Raw genomic sequence first — 20,640 nt, forward strand, 5'->3', positions numbered from 1 at the left:
GTGGCATACTGTCACACATCTGGTTTCTCAATCACCGTGAGAATCATACTTAAAGATAGAGCATGCTTATGAACCATGTCTGATTGAGATAAAAACACGTTTATACATTTTAATGGCATTCTCTTCTTCTCTTTATTCACCCTCTCTGCTTTTGCTAAAAATTCTCTTTTCTACTAATTTTTCTGAATGTCTGTCTGAGGTTGTGTGCATCTGCAAAGGTGTGTGTCTACACCAGTAAAAACTTGATCTCTCCCAAATCTTTTAAATTACTGCTTAACACATAAAAAATTACTTTGTTACAAATAAAAAGCTAAGCTAAAGTGTTGCTACATAGCTGGATATAACTGATCTCGTTCATGATGGGAGATGGTTATTAGAGTTCATGGGTTTGACCCTTTCAGAACATGGCTTTATATATATATGAATGCAACGCATAAAAGTTATCATCCCAAAGGTTTCATCATCATAAACGTGCCTGAATAGTGTCATTTTTGGTCTGCTGTGAAATGTCAATCTGATAACATTTGATTTTCTTTTCCGTGCTAACAGCACAAAGCCAAGGTCACATGACACAGAGCAGTAAGTGTAGTAAGAGTTTCTGTGATGTTGTGTGAACAGAGTGACAACTATTGGCTGTACAGCTGTGGCTCAGACAACAAACAACAGTTTTAAGAGTGAAAAAAAGCCTCAACTCTTGCCGACACTCATCTAGTAGCACATTGTGAATTTGTCCCCCAGCAATAGCTCGTCAACAATGACTTCTAGTCGAATGTCCTCAAGTATCCAAGAGAATTTTATAACACGTAAGGCTTTTTCTTCTTATAAGTGCAGTTCATGACTGTTTGATGGCACTTCGTATGAACCCAGACAGAGATAAATACAGGAGGATCCACACATGGACAGAGATGATTAGCTTTATATCAGACTTCACTCTCTCAAACACGCTCGCTCTCACAATGCAATCAGGAACAAACACTTGAGCCGTCCTCATTCACTAGATTTCTAACAAGAGCCATAGATCTTGGAGAGACAACAAATTCATCACAGCCTTGAATACAAGGCAGCGATGGTGACCTACAACAACTAACCTTGTGGTCTAGAGGCGAATGACACTGAAAGCTCAAAGCTCGGCTCGTTCAGATACATTAAATGAGCAAATAAAGCAATATAGAGTGTTGAAAAAGAAATGCTGCAATTCACGCTGACGAGGAAAGTTATTGAGGGACAAACTGAAAGATCTTACCTTATGGTCATAAGGGTTGTAAGAGTGGAAGACCTGCGACAGCTCTTTAGTTCTTTGCTTCTTCTGCAGACAGAAAAAAAAAAGAAATGTTTAAGAATCACTTACATAATTAACACAAAACAAATAACCTCGCTAATAAATGACGTTATGTTTTTTAATGACAATCTGGATGGAGACTTAAAGAGGTGCAGTATCGAGTTTGAAGCTGGATGAGGGGGTGATCATATTTTTGGAAGTGCAAACCCACGGGAAGATTTGTGACCTTGGATGATTTCAGTTTTTGATCTTAAAAATTGTTACATACGTCTGTCACCTAATTCAGGTACGATTATTAATAAACATCTAAAAGTGACTCTTTTCAAGATCAACCGATCAACAACAGCAGAGGCTAACCACTCATCGTGACTGTGGCTAGCTTTCCTGAAACAGTGGCAGTAACACATTCAAACCTTTAGTGCTAATTAACCACTTTGATTTAAATGTAGCTCCATCGTAGTTAAAAAGACATGATTACTCTCTTACTACAAGACTAACAATAGAACTTTAAAATGACAACTCAGTTCAGGTTTATTTATATAGCGCCAAAACACAAGAACTGTTGCCTCAAGGTGCTTTATATTGTAAGGTAAATACCTACAAAAATACAGAACTAGTCCGACTCAACAATGGAAACAAAAGATTTCTGATTCACAGCCTGAATTTTCTCGTCCTTCTTTATTTGCTTTGTTTGTAAAACATTTCTTTGGACATGTGATACATCTTATTTGCATTTCCTTGTCCTCTGTATTTCTGATAATGATCATAGAGATATTATACAGATATGGACATACATTACAGCTCCACTGCTATTAACTGGATTACTTCAAATGGATGGAAAAAAGCCAAGGCTTATAAGTATGCCCACAATGAATTCATAAGAATAATGAACGGACAGTTGGAATGTATTTATCTGTACACCATCTGTGGCAGAAAATGCTTCATTTCATTTCTAGTTAAAGTCTGGCCTTCGTGTACTTACTGTATAATGAGATGCACAAGCGTGAGACGTGACGGTTTGATCTGTGGCAGTTGTTAATGCAATGAGTTACATGAGGCTGATGCAGCTACAGAAAGTGCTAATTAGCTCACTGATTAGGCCATGTATGGCTAAAGGGAAAGGGCATGTGAATATGGTACTGTACCTAAAGGGAGTATGCATTCATAGCTATTCTCCCTCCTGCTCTCCCCCCCCCTCGTGTCTCTGTCTTTTTGAGTGTTAGAATGTGCAGGGTTAAGTTGAATGTCCTTAAGCATGAGCCGTACATGCTGAACAGAAAACCTGTTGTTCTGCTATTGCACAGCTGGACAAACAGGCTAATTCCAGACTAGCAAAGACAGCTTGATCTTTCAACGTAGAGGAAAAATGTCTGCTGACTAACCAAGCATAACATTCTACTAACCATATTTACAACATGGTGTAGTCAAGTTTCAGAAGCATGCCAGCCTCTGCTAAAGTCCACAGATAAGAGAAAAATTAGGCCAAATTAAGAAAATAATAATAATAATACAATAAAAGATGTGGTGTATGAAGAGAAATGTTGTGTTTTGGCCAGTTTGGACCTTTTCTGTTGTTCTCTGCTCCTCTCATAGCTTGTAGCTCTTTTCTCCATTCCTCCCATCTATTCGCTTTCTTCTGTTTCCATATGTTACCCATCTTTTACTCATTGTCTGTTCACTCAAGCCTCTTCTGATCCATACAATCCTGTAATCATTGGCCCCGTCCCACTGCCATCCTCACATTCTTGTTTTCATCTGATTCCCTCTCTATTCCTCTGCCAAAGGGTTCTTTGGAATCCACAAATCCTCTTTTCTCTCATTTTCTTTGCCTTTCCACAGACCCCTCAATGCCCCTCCTCCTCCTGTTCTGTTTTTCCAGAGGGGGAAAACTCATTCTAATCATTCATTCTTCACTCTCTTGCCCACTCTCCCCCACGTAAGTATGTCTCTTGATAATTTCTTGCATTCTCTTCTTTTGCCTTGAGCACCTCGGCTCTGAGCAGCGATCTCATCATTGTTCCTCAACACCTTTCTCCCCCTTCTTATCATCCCTTCATAACTTTTACCATCACTCTGTATTCATTGATGCTCCATGGTGTGCTTGTGTGAGAGAGTGCGACTAAGACAGCTTTAACTCCAGGTAAGGATTTATCAAGCCCCAATGAATACTCAGCAGAATTTGGTTCTTTTCAGGAGCAGCACACATACACACAACGCACCAACACAACAAACAACAACAACGTGCCAACTCGAAGGCACATACTAACACGAAAAACAAAAGCTGTACACTCATATGGACAACGGTATGAATACAAGGGATTCAAAGATCAACATGAAAACAGACAAACAGAAGACAAAAAGAGATAATGTGAGCCTAAAAAAAGCTGTTAAAAGATAAAAACTCATGAAAAAAAGATACATTCCCACTGTCGCACCAGATCAGGAAGAGGTGGAAACCTCAGCTCATTATTTGAAATCCTACAGCTTTGTAATATTCTCAAGTCAACTTACCTGTTCCTAGCCTTTAAGATAGGAGCTACAAAATTCCTTTAAACCCCCGACTATTGTGGAAAGCTGCTAAAGAAAGCTGAATGCTCTCGTTATCCCACAACTGCTCTGTCTGTGGGTCCTAGAATAAGAACTACACTCTTAGCTATAGCAGTAAAAGTCGAATCATTTGTATTAGTTTATAGTCTAGAGGTAAAGATGTGTAGACTAAAACTCAAATAGACCGCAGATGATCTGTAAACACATAATATCATTTACATCAGCGGTCCCCAACCCCGGACTGGTCAGCGAGTCGTTTGGTACTGGGCCGCGAGAGTTGAGGCTCGGGTGTGAAATTTATGGTTTTCTAAGTTTTTATCGTTAACCGTTTCTCTGGCTCTTTTCCTGTGTGTCTTATTTTGAAAGAAATATTTACGCTTTACCATCATGACCAGAGAGAATAAGGGACAGAGAGAAGGATGTTACTCTCAGTGTTGTTGGTGCATATCAGAAGGACGCTGCTAATAAAGTCACACAATTACACACTGAATTCGCGTTTATTATTATATTTACCAAAAAAAAGAAAAAAAAAATCACAATTTTTGTCTTGGTCGTTTCATTTCATTTTGTTGTATTTATCCGCAACACCTTAAAGGCCGGTCCACGAAAATATAGTCTGACATTAAACCGGTCCGTGACAAACTGCTCTGGAGTTTGTTTGTGAACCGGACCTAGACCACTTCCTCCAGTGCAGATATATCGGTCTGCACCCGAGTGCAATTATCATGTTCATATTTTTACAAGCAAACCACACCAAAGGGAAACGAACCAGAGTCTGATTTAAACAAACCAAACATCACACTTTAGTTTGTTTAAATGTGACATCTGTCCAAATAGTCATTCTGGCCTCACCTAAAAATGATCCCATGACATCTTTAATGTTATCAAGTTTTCCAAACGCTCTGCATTAAATGTATGACTTTTCCCTCTGTACACAGATATGTGTGTGTGCATCTGCGTGTGTTTGGGTGCATGTTCGAAGTTAATTTTGCATGCTGTCGAGGTTGTGTTAGTGACAACCCAGCAATGCAAAGCCAATCCGTGAGCGTGTGGACCTGTCAGCAGGGTGATGATGAACAATGGTTGTTATCATGACATCCATCTGTTGTTGTCCCCAGAGACGGATGCTTCATAAAACCAGAAGTGACATTACATGAATGTAGCCAAATTCCAACGCAGGAGCAGTGGCGACACAAGTAAACAATATAAAAGCCATCATATAAAAAAAAACAATTATCTTATCTAATAAACAAATAGCAGCACAAAGCTCATAAAGAGTTGATCTGATCAAGCTCTGACTTTGTGATCATTAACGACACCATCTGAAAAGATTCAACATTAAGACCAGGAAACAACTGCTAGTTTCACCGACTTAAAACATAAAACTAATAACGGGATTCTAAATGGTTTATTGATGATTGAGTGACTGATTTTATATGTATGTTTTTGTGTGTAAGTTACCAGCTCTGTACATGACAAGCAGAAGCTGTTTTTAATGAGTATTTTGTGTATATACTGCAATTCAGTGAGGCCCTGCGCATAGTTTGTCAATTCACAAAAAATATCGATTGCATGACTCTGTGACGCAGGGCAGTAGAATTCTGTGTAATTGCACGTGTGTGTCTATGAAACCCATACTGGTATTATTCCAGCATGCCCAAAATGATTGTGTGTTGTGGGGCAAGGTAACAATGATCTTGCCAATACTTAAATTGCTTCTGGTCACCAATATGCGCTCACATGTCTTTCCCTAATGGCAAACAGATGTTAATGATATAGAGCTCGAGCGTCATTATATCTATAGTCAAAGAACCTGAGGCATCAACTGCAGAGTTGTGCCTGTGAAGGATTTACACCTCCTAAAGCATCACAGAGTGGTCACAGTGGGGTTTATGACCTTCCTCTCTCACAGAGGTCACTAAACTAACATTTTCTTACCCACTATCTCAGTTAAGCAACGCGTATAAAAAATATTTCTCTCTTTTTTTCATCATTCATCCATCCTCTTCCGCTCAGTCAAATCAGTGTTGTGCGAGGGCTGGAGTCTATCCCAGCTGTCATAAGGCAAAAGGCGGGGTCACCAGACTATCACAGGGCTAACACATAGACATTTACACCTACATCCAGTTTACAATTGCCAGTTAAACATTTCAAAGCCAATGTATGGCTTTGAAAAAGCCACTCAGAAATGCACCGGCCAGTGGACCTGAGCCCAGGACTTTTGCTGGAGGCTTTCCACACCACTGTCCCACAGATATATAATGCAAACTGCTAAAATGTAGCAAAGTTTATTTAGCAGCATGAGTCTCCTGTATCTGCTTATAAGAGAAATTGTGGATCATTATCTCCTACAAAGCACTTTCAGTTCATCAACATTTCTGGCATGAAAAGGCCCCTGAGTTGGGGAGTGTGATCGTGTGTACAGCGTCTCTTTATGTCTGTCTCCACGTTGGTTGAGTGTGGAGTAAGTGCATATGAGAGCATGAGGGTGGGAATGGATGTTTGTATCTGTGTGTGCCTGTATGTCTGTGTCTATATGTCAGGTTGGGTATCAGACGCCACCTCTCTGGGGACATCTCAGGCCCTCCAAGGTTTGGAGGCCTATCTCCACCCACCACCACTTCCCCTGCCAGTGGTGGACTCCCTCAGGTGTCGGTGCGTTGGTGGTTCTTTGTGTCTGGGGGTGGGCGTCCGGGTACACACCGGCTCACTCCTTGGCGGCCGCTTATCGGGGCCTGGAGCCTGGGGCTTGCTCGGGCCACTTCGGAGGTGGGGTGCCCCCGGCCTCTCGGCCTGGGGCTCGGTCACTCAGGCACAGCTGGCTGCCGGCGGAGCTCATGGGCGCGTCACCGCAACTCCCCCTGGCTTCTGCTCCGCGGCTGCTGAGTGAACCCTCATCTGGGACTCTCCTCAGCTCTTACTGGGACAGTGGCGCGGCTGCCCCTCTGTTGGTCTTCCTTGGTCTCTTGTGTTCTGGGGGCCTCTGGATGTCTGGAGTTTTGATCTCCTCCATACCTGCTTCATACCCTGGAGGACGGGGCTGTGGCTCCCCACACTCCCTAGCAGATCGTTACATGGAGAAACCTTTGGAATGCAAGCATGCTGATCCACACAGGTATGCACACAGGTGTACACACGGGTATTCACAGACGCGGACTACAGCTTTCTTGGCTGCTGCCTCAAAGCACATTGTGCGCTGTCTATCTTGCGTGCTGCACAATATCGTTTATTATTTAGTATCTACTGATATCTACTGCTAGCTAGTTTATTGTGATGGTGCCATTTTTTTTATTATGTTGCTCTTTGTTGTTTGCTTTCTCTTCTGTTTTTTTTTCTCCATACAGGTGACCCAGGTGTTTTTTTTTTTGTTTGTTTTTTTCTTTCTTCCCCCCCTTCTCACCGTCTCTTCTCCCCTTTGGTTTTCTTTCTCTCCCTCTCTTTCTTTCATTCTTTCTCCCTGTCCTATCCCCCAGTCATGTCTGTCCCGTTTGTAGCAACTGAAAATAAAATAAATTCATAATTATAATAAAGGTCAATCAAATGGACCAATATGGCAAGGCCATGATGATCCACTTGGTAAAATAAATCCGCTTGGCATCTTTCTTGGCCTTAAGACAACAATTCTGATGGCTAAAGATCCAAACGGGACACAAAAAAAAAAAAAAAAAAAAAAAAAAAAAAAGGCCCCTGAGTCATTTGACCAGGGTTAAAGCCACGCCCCTGACTTAGCCAGATCCAAAGACTTTGGATTACCCAACGTCTCCTCCGAGTACTAGATCGAAGACTGGTCGCTGAAAATTTCCTAATATAGTTTTCAAATCCTTCTTCCATCAGTGACTGCAAGCCATCCAGGCCTGAGGCATTATGAAGCAGGACAGCCCCAAACTAGCTCCCGTGTTGCACAGGGCAGGGATGGCTCAGCAGGTAGTGTTCGCCCCGAATCCACCAACAGCTACCCCGTCTCTTCATGAATGTGTAAAACTAGAGTGAATGGGTTAAATGCAGAGGACTACAAAAATCTCACGTGTGGGGACTATAAGGGATAAAAATTTAAAAATACATATAGTATTTGTTGCCTTTCCCCTCTAAATTTGGGGTTGTGCAGAGCTAAGATAAAAGGGAAAAAAGGGTCAATTTGTCTCATCTGCGCACAGAACATTATCCAATGAGATATGAGAACATTGCCCGAGATGTTCTTAATTCTTTTGATTTCCTTCATGGTGTCCTTAGATTATATCAGCTCTTTCTGAATTGCACATTTTGTTCTTGGTGGTATCTTTGTGGCACAACTACTATTAGGGAGAGCAGCAACAGAGCTCTTGCCACCCATTTTTTTAATAGATTGATGGATACAAAGTAGGAAATGCTGCAAAAGTGTATAATGCTTCTTCTAAAGTAACCAGATTTTGTACACCTTTGTTTTTAAGGTGGAGCACATCTACAACCTGCACTTCTAATTGCATTCGCTTTAATGGAACACCTGGTTCCAAGTAGCTTTTGGGGAGTCATTACCACTGAGGCTCGTATATTTCTCGAGCCCGGGCTGTAAAGTGATTACTCAGTGTGTTCAATAAGGCATGATAAGTATGGCTGTTGCTGTGTTATTTGTCTAGTCAGATTATTGTTGTCTATAACTGTGATTTAGAAAAAGATCAAATCACATTTTGTGAGTAATCAATTATGATATCTACATAATTCCAAAGGGTTTTGAAAAGCTTTCTTCAGAGTATATGCTTCAAGTGCACCAACAGTCAAAGTGTTCTAATTAAGAATTTCTCCAAATTAAAAAAATGACACTTTATTCACCACAATCGTCCTTCTTCAACATCAAACAAAATTCCCTTCAGTCAAAAAGCCTACTTTATTTTTCACACACTATTATTGCTTTTCCCTCCAGCTATAACAGCGCACTGATGACCTATACACAGAAAAAAATCATTTGAATTAAAAAAGGAAAAAAAACGTATCATTAAAATGCAATGTCTTCTATTATTAGTGGGTTAGGAGCTCATTAATCAAATATAGGCCTCCCTAGCATAGACAGCAATTTAACCATTAACTCAACTTAATACCTGCTAGACTCCCTTTAACCAACTGTTATTAGCTCCCCTGTTATGCATGTAGGAGTGTTTTGTTTCAAATACAGACAGAGACGGAGGGGAAGCGTGGATTTTTCTGAGTGTGCGTCCAGGCATAGATAGATGATACAGAGGCTTGAAGATGGAGCTACTGGTGGCTGGCCAGCTGTTTTACTTTGACAGCTACTGCACTGGTGCCTCGTGGGTAATGGAGTTTTTAACCAATTACAACCAGGGGAAATTAAAAACACTGTCCCATTTGAGCAGCCAATCTCTTTCGCTATCACTTTTTTCTTTTCTTTGTCTCGTGCAGCTGCTCACTGGAAAACCCGGCCTTACCAGCAGACATCCAAACAGCTTCTACTTAGCAAGTTCATTTATCAAGGCTAGGTTCGAGTCACCTGGGGATGATTAGAGGGATCCAAGCTAATAATATTCACTTCCCTTTATTCTCAACACGATAGCTTTCTCTCTCCATCCATGTGGTCTCCTGTTCTTTGTGTTTTCCTACACTCGAATCTAAAGTGAATATTCTCTCATAAGTCATCTAATACAGCAGGTCATAACAGAACAGGACAGCTGGACATTGAAGATGGACAGGCTTCACTCATGACTGTATTTATCTAATCAAATATTTGTTTGCTTGTTAGAGAATAGAATGTCAAATTAAAACAATTTAACCTTAAAAATCAGGATTTAGAAATGACCAAATATTTGCACCAAATTCTCTTTTCTGTCCTCAGCTCATCGAGTGCCAAAGCAGCAAAGCGTGAAAAAAAAATCTCGTTTTTGAAAAGGAGTCGTTTCTACACAGTGACATCGAGTCTCATCAGTACAATACAGATGTATTTTCAGGAGACAGTGGCACTAACAAAAAGACAGGAGCCCGAACCAGAGATTCTGCGATTTTCATTGAGGGTGTCCAAGATGGACAACATTAGAAATGAGTGTATCAGACACAAATTCAGGCTGAGTGGCTTGGAGACAAAGATGGTTTGGACACGTGTAGAGAAGGGATAGTGGATATGTTGGAGATAGGATGTTGAATACAGAGCTGCTGGGCAAGAACACAGAAGATTCAAGGGAGCAGAGAAGCAGTTTGTGCAGACAGCTGGTGTGACGGATGCAAGGGATAGGGCAAGACGGACATAGAAGATGCCCTGTGGTGACCCATTAGCAGTCATTGGTACAATATAGTAAATATGGTTTACTATATTTCCCTCAAAACCAAACTGTAACTATGAAAAACCTCACTACATACATTTACATCAACATCAGCGGCCACATTTAGGAGGCTGTGCAGAACCCCCAACATGCATCACGGTGGACATGTCCCTTTATGTGTTTCTTCCTGTCTCATTATTTCCTCCATCCATCTCCCTTTCAGCAGTGCTTTCTATCTGCTCTCCTTTCCTACACACTCTTTATCTAAGACCTCCGTTCCTAATCCATCTAGTTCTCCATCCATCCCTCCTGTGGCTATTGAACACAGTTGTATTCCAGACAAACCATCTGGTGCACTTTATTAATGACCGACCCTACATGGCTTAGATGTCGTCTGTTTGCTGTGTGTGTTTGTGTTTGAAAACAGGTGCATGCTGACTGATGCAGTGATGTTGTGTGCAGCTTTAACCACTGAAGCAGGTGTACGGTATACAAAGCCACACGAGTATATATTTCTTGTCTCTCTGACAAGAAATGTATACCATTCTCTGTCACTTTTAAATTGTTCCTCAAAATGTACATTTTCTATAAAGTTGAATAACAAAAAACAAATGATTGCCATCTTATTCTAGGCACCTAAATATGGACTTTTGTTCATGTGAGGCAAGTCTGTTCTTTATTACAATGATTTTTTTCCAGTATACCCAGTGACTCAGTGCAACAGTATCAATTTGAGAACTATTTAAACCACAGATGTTGCCTCACCAAGATAAGAAATATCCAGCATGTTTTTGGTGTACAGTTAAAACTTCTGGATCCATGATGGTATCTGGGCGCAATACTGAGCAATGAACACGGCACGGGTGACTGCCAGGTCACAGGTTTTGGACCGACATATCACGGCATCTATTTAGGGCTACACAGTTTAATTTTTATATCAATCGTGCTCGAAGATCAAACTATTTTCAAAATGAGCGCTCTGCCAACAGGGCGCTAAAGAAAAAAGCAAATCCAGCGCTCTCTTCATCACTGCCTGACTCCACATGCCTGCATGTGATGTTTCAGCCTAATAACACTAGGATGAAAAACAGAAATGCAACAGGTAACACATCATCAAGACAAAATGCAAACATCTGGCATGGCAGGAGATGAAGTCCTGGATCCTTTACATGCAACATGCGCAACGCAGCTAATCGCAGTATGAAGAATACATAAAGGCCAGGAACACGTTACCTTCGTGAATTGCCCAGCATCAGCTCAGATGTCTATAAAAGCGAGCCTCATCAGTGTGTCTGTGTAACCATCAGTGTTGGGCAAGTTACTTTGAAAACGTAATTAATTATAGTTACTAGTTACTTCTTCAAAAAAGTAACTGAGTTACAATATTCTAAAAGTAATTAATTACTTGAAAAGTAACTATTGGGTTACTTAAAAAAAAAAAAATTATACCCTGGGGTCCTGGGTATAATTGGCCATTTTTAACTACTTTTGATTTTCCCTCCCCATTTCACCTTTAAAAACTATTTACTTTGCCATGTTTGGTGTCATCCTTTTCAGCACATACTGTATTAACACAATTGATCTAAAATCAGACAAAAAACATAAAATCAGAGTAGAAAAAGTTATATTTTTTATTGTAACAACCACAAACATGTTTAATGAATCATATTTCATAACTTTAAATGCAAATATAAATTGTCAATTTTAAAATCCTATGCACAAGTTTTGCAAACAACAAAGTTATTTACCTTTTACCTTGATTTTTTAAATAACCATTTCAAACTATTTACAGAACAATCAGCTGTTCTGCATTCAATAAGATGCCACACAAATTATTTGTGCCACTCCCAAATAACAATTTCTGTCCATTATAAAGGAGAACATCACAGCCTGATGCCTGCAGGTCTGACAGCAGCAGGTGTATCACTCCTGTTTCTACCTGGAGACAGCAGTCGCCTCATTGTTCTGACACACAACACAAAACTATCCACAACACTACAAACTAACTACACAAGACAACACATTAACTACACACTCCAAACATGCTAAATGTCACTGTAGAATACACCAGGCACAGACACACGCACACACAGGTAGGTACAGCCAACTTCCACATTTATTCAAGTGTTTGTTGTTTTGACAGCTGACTCAGTCACACAGTCTGACAGCTCACGAGCCCAGCTGATCTCTCCCTGGCCGCTCCTCCTCGTCTCACTATAAACACAGCGGTGGGAGACCATCATCAGTCCATAAACAACATCAGCTGTTCTTACCGGCCTCGCAGCGCCGCCCTGTTGAGCCTTCCGCTCCACTCCTCCCCTGCAGCTGCGCCCGGGGCCACGCCTCCGCCACAGTCACAAATCTCTCACATCTCAAAACTCGCTCTCTCTCTTTTTCTGCGCTCTCTCTCTCTCTCTCTCTCGCCGTCACTCCTAAAACGTCCTGTTTTTTGTTTTTGTTTGTTTGTTTGTTTGTTTTTGGTCATAAGCAGAGAGTGCTTGCTAGCGCTGTCCTTAGACAGTAAATGTGCGTATATATTGTTTATCATGACTGTGGTTTTACGTGGCCTATCAACACAATTTATAAACTGGTATATATCACCTTGTTGTTTTGTCTTTAAGTGGTCATGTGATCGGCTTACCACGACTACTTTATTCTTCTGCAGTCAAACAGCAGCACTCATGCTAGGACTGGGCGATAAGACCCAAAATTCATATCTCGATATTTTTTAGCTTGATGGCGATATAAGATATATATCTCGATATTTTTTTAAAGCCATAAAGAACAAAAAGAGAGTTCTTAGTCAAAGCTGTGTCCCAGATGTCACACAGGCACTTTTATTAACATAAAGCATAGATGTACATGAAAAAAATTACTCAAAAATAAATTATGAGCATTTATTAAGTAATAATGCTCCATAAATAAAAGAAAACTATGTTGTTTTTGTGCATAACAAAAAGCTCACAATTGTGCAGTCAAAATGTAAACTAAAAGACGCTGAGCATAATAACAAAGACAGATTTCACAGCTGCTCTGTTCCCGAGTTCTACTGCGTGACTGACAGCCTGGAGTTTGAAATCCTCTTTGTAACCATGTCTCTTAACAGGTGCCATTTATGGTCCTTATACACACACAATACGGTAATATTACGTTGAAGCACAGTACGTATTACTCCGCGAGGCTCCTCGGTAGCTGTAATGCTCCGACAATTCATCAAGTGGTGCAGCTCCGTAGCTTACCAAAGTCGTACCAAAACATTTTTTGACAGATTGCTGAGCGCTGTGTACCACATAAAATCGGTTTGCGGTCATCAAGCACAACCAGAATTCATACATAAGGCGCACTGTCAACTTTTGAGAAAATGAAAGGATTTTAGGCTGTGCAGCCCCTCTGGGCTGCATGGCGTTAGCGCGGTTAGCTCATTAACAGGTTGACGCTGTCCAGTCCCACACACAGGGCGATGGGCGGTAAGTTGTTAACGGAGATTTGCCGTGTATATCTTGTCGTTGCCTGCAGGTGAAGCGATGGGGGAGGGGGAGTTGTGTTCAGTGAAAGAGAGGCGAGGCAGAGTATCGTTGCGTAGAGTCAAAAGTTGACGAAAGAGAGGCAAACTTGTGGTTCCACAAGTATAATTACGTAACATATACTATATCAATATAAACGATATTGTCACATCTTATCTCGTATAAAAATATCGATATTTTTAAAAAACTCGATATATCGACAGTCCTAACTTATTGTTTTGCCCCCTTAGCTCCAGGTGTTGTGCTAGACAGTGATCGTGATTACCGTCCGCGGGAGCGCACGCAGCTGCTTAAAGCTGTAGCGTCCAGATTACTTGCGTAGTCAGCTACTTCCGTACAACTGATATAAGATGCGGTAAGCTGAACACAGCTTCAACCGTCTGTTTGTTGAAAAATAGTAATGGACCGCATTTTCTTGTTAGTAACTGTAACGGCGTTGTAACGATAGGAATAGTAATTAGTTAGATTACTTGTAACTGAAAAAAAGTAACGCCGTTAGTAACGCCGTTACTTGTAATGCTGTTATTCCCAGCACTGGTAACCATCCAGGTCACCAAGAACACTGAAATCCACAATGTAGTCCCGTAGTAGCATTCCATTTGTCCAATAAACACAGTGAGTAACAACTTACTACTACTAGTAAGACTTCAGGAAAAAGAGTTACCTACTGGACAAATATGGTACTTTATCAAAGTGGCAGTGCATCACAGGGGAAATGGAGAGAGATCTCATAGATGTTGAGTTATAAATTTTATTCACATCCATTAATCAGCCACGATGAAAGAATTGAAAGACTTGATATTTTGCTTCTTTATATCAAATATGTTTACATTGTAATTTACTTCACTTTATTTTAAGTGACTCTATGAATTTAAATAAGTAGGAACTATTTTATTTTGATGCAAAGATTTGCAGCACGAATAAAGATAACGATAATGTTAACATATCAGTGTTATATTTAACTGACACTACAATAAAAATATTTCTGATGCTTAAAATCAATTAAAAAAAACATGATAAATAATTGCAATAGTACTTTTAGGCCATAATGGCACAGCCCTACATTCAATCAGCATCTTGATTAGGTTAGCTTGTTTATTTCAGCAAAATGCCAAACCATATTCTGTATGTATTAAAAGCAGAGCACTGCAGTTCAGTGAAGTCCAGTTTTTAGGATTTTACAGTGTTTTGAGTTATTTTGAAGCAGTTTTGTAAGCTCTTGTCTTACAAAAAGATGCTAATTTGACAATTAAAGGTCTTCTTACATGTCACATTTCAAACTCAAAAAGCTGAATGAAGTCTTGGACTGATTGTGCTATAATCCAAACACAGACAATAAAGGTCAGAGGAGAAGGGACGAAGAGGGAAATAAAGAAGAATAGAAGCTGCAGTGTGGTTGTGTCTGGGGATTGATCCCTCTAGGAAGCACCCGGCTTCTCCTCAGAGAGCAAAGTGAGGAAGGCGAGAAAAGGGGAAAAAGAGAATGACTTATGAAGACACTCCACTTGAAAGAGATGTGTCAACACTTTGATGGCACAGAGTATTGGAGTATAAAGGCAAGAAAGAAGACAACACGGTATAGAGTACAGCATATGTAAAAGGTCAAACTAAAGAAAAAGGAGGTCAAAGAAAATATTTCAGGTAGAAGTACAAACACAAGCAGCACATGTGAAACGTCAGCACTTCAGTAATGTGAGCTGTTGCATTTTGTTGCACGTTTTGTCCAATAACTTTAGAAACAGGATCATATTTTAGTAATAGTAAATAATTTTCCACGAGTAAAGATTTTTACAAACAACTGCAAATAATCGCGTGTTAATTTTAGTTCCTTAAGTGGAAAAAAAAAATCACAAGGTGTACTATTGCTAAAGTGTATTATGAAGAAAAAAATGTGTATAATCAACGGCGTGATCATAAAGTTCAACTACATTATTACTTAGCATTGATATAATACATATGAACGCTTTAGCTCATTATATAAGAATTTAGTTCCGCCAAACAGCAATCTAGCTGAGAAATCCATGAGCGAAAAGGTCAAGAAAACGTTGGTGTGACTGAGTGTGATATGCTCAGTCTGCGTTGCTTCTCACTCCCTCCCTCACTCACACACCTTTGCAAACAATTAAGATTTTATTAGCTGTTAATTGTTTTATTTGGCAGCAGATGGGGAGATGTAGGAAGCTAGAGAAGCGATGTGTCGCAAGTTGGGTGGTTATACAAAGAACAATAATGTGTTCAGATGAGACTGTTACCACCGTTAGACAACGCTTACTAATAACATGTAGATCTCCTGGGAAGTCGAGAGAAAAATGCTTCAGACAATTTATTATTTAAGAAGATTTTCAGCTAAATAATGTCTATAAATGTCTATGGAGCGCATTAGCTTGATTTATGTTCTCTCGCAGTCACTCCTCCATACATCTCAGGATTAGTGATACTAAAATAATGCAAAATCTTCACAAGTATAGAAAAGGCTTTTACATTTTTAAGTAACAATAAGCTAAAGTTTGCTTCTTTAATTGGCATGTTTCAGAGCATCTGATCAAAACTCTGTCCGTGTCTGCACTCACCACATGTGCTGGTACTTGCTCCAACCTGGCGGCAGGCGTACCGGGTCGGGGGTAAAACTGGTTGATGAAAAGACTGGGGAATCGATAGGCTTTCACCAAGTCTATGGTTGCTTCAAAGTCTTCCTCAGTCTCTCCGGGAAAACCACAGATTATATCTGTAGCAATAGTTACACCAGGGACTCTATAAGAGAAAGAAAGACAGAGACACTTAGTTGGAATTTCAAAGTTTTTGCTATATCCTAGAAAATCATTTTAAAAACAAATAGTGTATAAAAAAGGCATTCATCTCTATTTTTATTGCTCTGAAATGGAAACTAATCCCTCTCAAATAATGGATGTCTGTCCTGCTTCTTTTTTGTTACACTAAACAATTTCAGCTGATTGGGTAAAGATACCGGTAGCTACTTTGTAACACAAAAAGTGTCGCACTAGCTTTATTGACAAATTGTATCGTGCAACCAAGAGTTACAGGACACTACTTTAGATGAAAACCATGTCATAGAACATCATGTTATCAACATTTACCTTTTAAAAATCCACAGCAAAAGATCCACTTTTGCTATGAAACCAATCTACAGCACTTTAGGACCACTGGTTCATATTATCCATCTTGTGGAACTACTTTTACTTTGGTTTCACACACAAAAATAAATCACAATACAATCACTGACAGCCAACTACTACCTAATTTATTACATAAGATTCTGCCCGAGTTTGGAAATCACAGACATTTGTCCACTGCTGCTGTGCACCTTTGAACTATCTAAGGCACCACAGCATGAAAGGAGGGTGGTGCCTTTCCCCGTGGACTCAGGAGGATTCAGCCAATCAAAACCTAATTAGCAACCTCTGCTGCCGATCATTAGTATTTGATTATTGACCGGCTGGCTCATTGGATTAATCGGGGCCAGTAGAATGTTGTGGGAATAAATGCAATGATTTCTTCCATGTATTTTGTTTGTATTGACAGCTGTTGGGTGGCTTGGAAAATAACTCCATAGGGGGAAAAGGTGCATACCTATAGGACATGACATTCCCATTGAGACTGACAGCATGTGTTACCACAAATTTCAGCGATAACACCTAATCCCAAAGGCATTTAGGCATTTATTACTATTATTTATCACTATTTCTTCCAATTAACAGCCAATTAGCCCAAAAGCCCAAAGTAGCACAAGAGAATTCTTCTAAAGACAAAGCATTTTACAAGTACAGGAATCTAAATGATTTTTTGGGAAACTGGCCTTCCAATAGAATCTTCTGTAAAAATTCAAACTGGAAAAGGTTTTAAACAGAACAGAAAATAAAATGTATATTTAAATAAGCCAAACCACTGACTACAAGCTTTCTATCAAAGTACAACAGGCACAGAGTGGAATCAGAAGGAGCATCCTCATGTAACAGCACCCTGTCAAAGACAACTTACGAGACCATTACATGTAGCCTTCTGACTATTTATGCCTTCAATCTGTTTTCTTTCCCCAGTCACTTTCCTTCTTACAAAGGCTTTCAGATGTGCTACACACACAGAAAAAGACAACTATAAGGAGTGTTTGGATGAAAATCCATGCAAAGCACAAGGTATTTGGACAAAAATCAAAACGCACAAAGGCATATTAAAGGGCCTTACAAAGAGAAGACAGCTCAACAAAGAAATTAAGAGTGGAAGAGACGCTTTCTCTGCAATCGACAATGTGATGCATCTTTAATTACATTAACTTCCTGCATCTGCAACCCCAAGATAACCTCTGACCTATTGATGACTTCCAATTGGCTGCTGGTCATTAATATTAAATCACAGCTTGCGGGCACAGGCATCCTTGACCTCTCAGATCTGCCTGACAACTATCATATGGAGAAGTGGAGCTACGTTTAAAACGCAGTGCAAGGAATGGTCAAACGGCTGAATAAATGTATAATTCCCGATCGTTCATTAAAACCGATTCCTTGAATCTTCTGAAACTGCAGTTCTACTGAGTATTTCAAATAACTAACTAGTGAAGGCCTGTACCCTCCTACAACAATCAGTCAGCTAAAGTATCCTGAAAATGAGAATATATATATTTCATTTTCTGATGATGAGCCTCCCAATTGTGTCAGTGTGGCCTACAAGCCACAATTAAGAAAGCCTGTGCATCACATGAGATTTAATCACACACACAAAATGAAAAGCTCATCTATTCTAAGGATAAAAGAAATACTGAATAAACTAATTTACTGCTATTTAAAGCTCTTGCTCATATAGTCCCCTGAGCTGTTTTATTAACGCAGTGGTAGGGAAGGTAAATAAAATTAGCACTATGAACAAACAAGCACTTTTTTCTAAATACAAAGACGTTTCTTGCATCTCCAGAGGGCACGTATATCTAATTTCCTATTGCCCTTGGGTAGTGGTGGCAGTGAGGAGTTAAAGGCAGGCACTAGGTGCTTTTCATTTTTCTAATACTACTAGAAACTCACACATTGCTGCTATGAAGAAAAATGCACAATTCAGGCCAGGGGTGCAAAATAACAGAAGAAAAATGGAATACTGAGGGAAAGAGCAGGAACTAGTGCGAATCGACTTCTGTGGCTTTTTCTTTCGGTGAAGGAGAGGGTAAAAAAATATGCGTGCGCACATGTGTCATTTTGACACCTCTGCCTCCTCCAGATCTAAGGGTGACAGAGGTGTGATATGTGATACTAATGAACAAGAACCACACTGATACTGTCCTTGTTAAAATGAGAGAGGAGAAATGGATCTTGTTATTGTTCACCTTTCAAAAACAGAGAGTGTGAGAAACAAAGAACCAAAGATAGACCCAAAGAAAGAAAGATGGGAAGTAAAAAAAAAAAATCAAGGAAAAGATGTAAAATTACATTTCAGCTCAACTCGCTTTCAATTAAAGCGGTGCAGAACAGAGCTATTTTTACAAACTTCAAATCCGGAAACACTGGTTTGTCTTTTTAACCTTGTATTAACATTTGCCACAAAACACCGGGCATAATTTAAACAGCGGATGAGGCATGCATACGTCTTTGAATCCTTAATAAAGCCTGCAAGTTTTGTATCCTTCCACTGAATTTTTTAAGCTCTATTTTACACCTATACGCCTAGAAAACGCTTTCTGATATTCAGTAGCGCTCTAATGCTGTTCTTACAACTGCTGTTTGTGAGAATTTTGAGGATGCGCGCTTTAAAAATGCGTAGTCTAAGGAGCTTGGATAGAAAAGCGTCTGGACTTCTTTGAGTTGCTTGAAGACGTTTCACGTCTCATTCAAGAAGCTTCTGCAGTTCTAAGGGTCAGTGATGGGGAGTCCCAGATTTAAACCCAGTGGGAGTGCCCCCCCCCAAAGAGGGACAAAGGACCCCCTGATGATCCTCTACCTAATCACATGAGCCAAGGTGTGAAAGCGGGTGTAGGTCCCAATCAGCCAGGGTTTCGGGTGAGCTCACTGTGAAAACTGGCCCCACCCTATCATGTGATTTCCGATGACCTGGATGACTGAGAACCTTCAGACATATTTAAAAATGCGTGTTTTTCAAACCAGTAGACAAACCAGTAAAGATTTACCAAAAAAACCCCAAAAGTGTGTGTGGAAAGGAGATAAACAGAAAGCAGAAAAGGACATTTCAATAACTGAGGCATTAAAAGTGAGTGAGTGACAAAAGTGTTAAATAAAGATTTTATATTTATTAAAGAAAAGCCCACAGAGGGTCTTATTTGCCACAAAACACAGACAAAAATAAATGTATGTTAAAAATATATTGTGAAAGCATCATCATCAAAGTCTAAATATGAAGCTTCATATGTTAAACTCAGCAGGATTTAAATAAAGCATAAACATCCTCCGCTTTCACCCCTACTGACAACTTACAATCTCCCCGTATATGAACCATAAACATATATTTAGGATGCATGAAAACCTGCATTTAATTTGGTCCCTGTTTGATGAAGTCCGAGACCATGGATGATGTGTTATAATGGAAAGCAAATGAATACCTTGAGAATATATTACACATGTGAAGAGAAAAGAAAGAGCATACAGTCAATCGCTACTCTAATGACTAATGGTGAGACTTCAGCAGGTGCTTAAAAGGCGCTGCTGAAGAAAATCATGTGTCTTTGTCTGTGTATTTTCCTCTGTCACTTCTGCTCCTGCTTCACTGAGGCAAATGGACAACACCCCCATAGACAGCAGCCTCCATTAGCTATTAGTTAGGTTTTAGTTAAGTTTTGCACAGGGGGACAGGGAACCATCACGAAGGCTAAACTCTACTATTAAAATCTCCAGCTAATCCCTAATCAGCCTGGATGGGCTGAATTAAGCTTCAGAAATCTCACCATCAACTCTTTGTTTGCTAAAGACTTCACACGTTCAATACATGCGTGCACGAGTCCCCGTAGACACAGAACGAGCCTCGTCATCGGATATTTAAAATATGTGTATGTTTGAACAACAGATGCCTGTGAACGTGGCCTGTGACAAAATGAAGG

General features: G+C 40.0%; 1 protein-coding gene across 3 annotated transcripts in view; it reads right to left on the reverse strand.

Moving 5' to 3' along the window:
- The window catches only part of cdkal1 (CDK5 regulatory subunit associated protein 1-like 1), a 255,373-nt gene that overhangs the window by 60,322 nt on the left and 174,411 nt on the right, over positions 1–20,640 (reverse strand). For all 3 annotated transcript variants that reach the window (XM_042224589.1, XM_042224590.1, XM_005934984.3), the window contains 2 exons: positions 16,163–16,343; positions 1,244–1,306 (listed from right to left, as the gene is read on the reverse strand). In XM_042224589.1, coding sequence (XP_042080523.1) covers positions 1,244–1,306; positions 16,163–16,343 — 244 coding nt within the window. The remainder of the gene's footprint in view (positions 1–1,243; positions 1,307–16,162; positions 16,344–20,640) is intronic.

The sequence above is a fragment of the Haplochromis burtoni genome, unplaced genomic scaffold (genome assembly GCF_018398535.1).
Source record: "Haplochromis burtoni strain Fernald_Lab_line unplaced genomic scaffold, NCSU_Asbu1 Contig_142, whole genome shotgun sequence".
Classification (NCBI taxonomy): Eukaryota; Metazoa; Chordata; class Actinopteri; order Cichliformes; family Cichlidae; genus Haplochromis; species Haplochromis burtoni.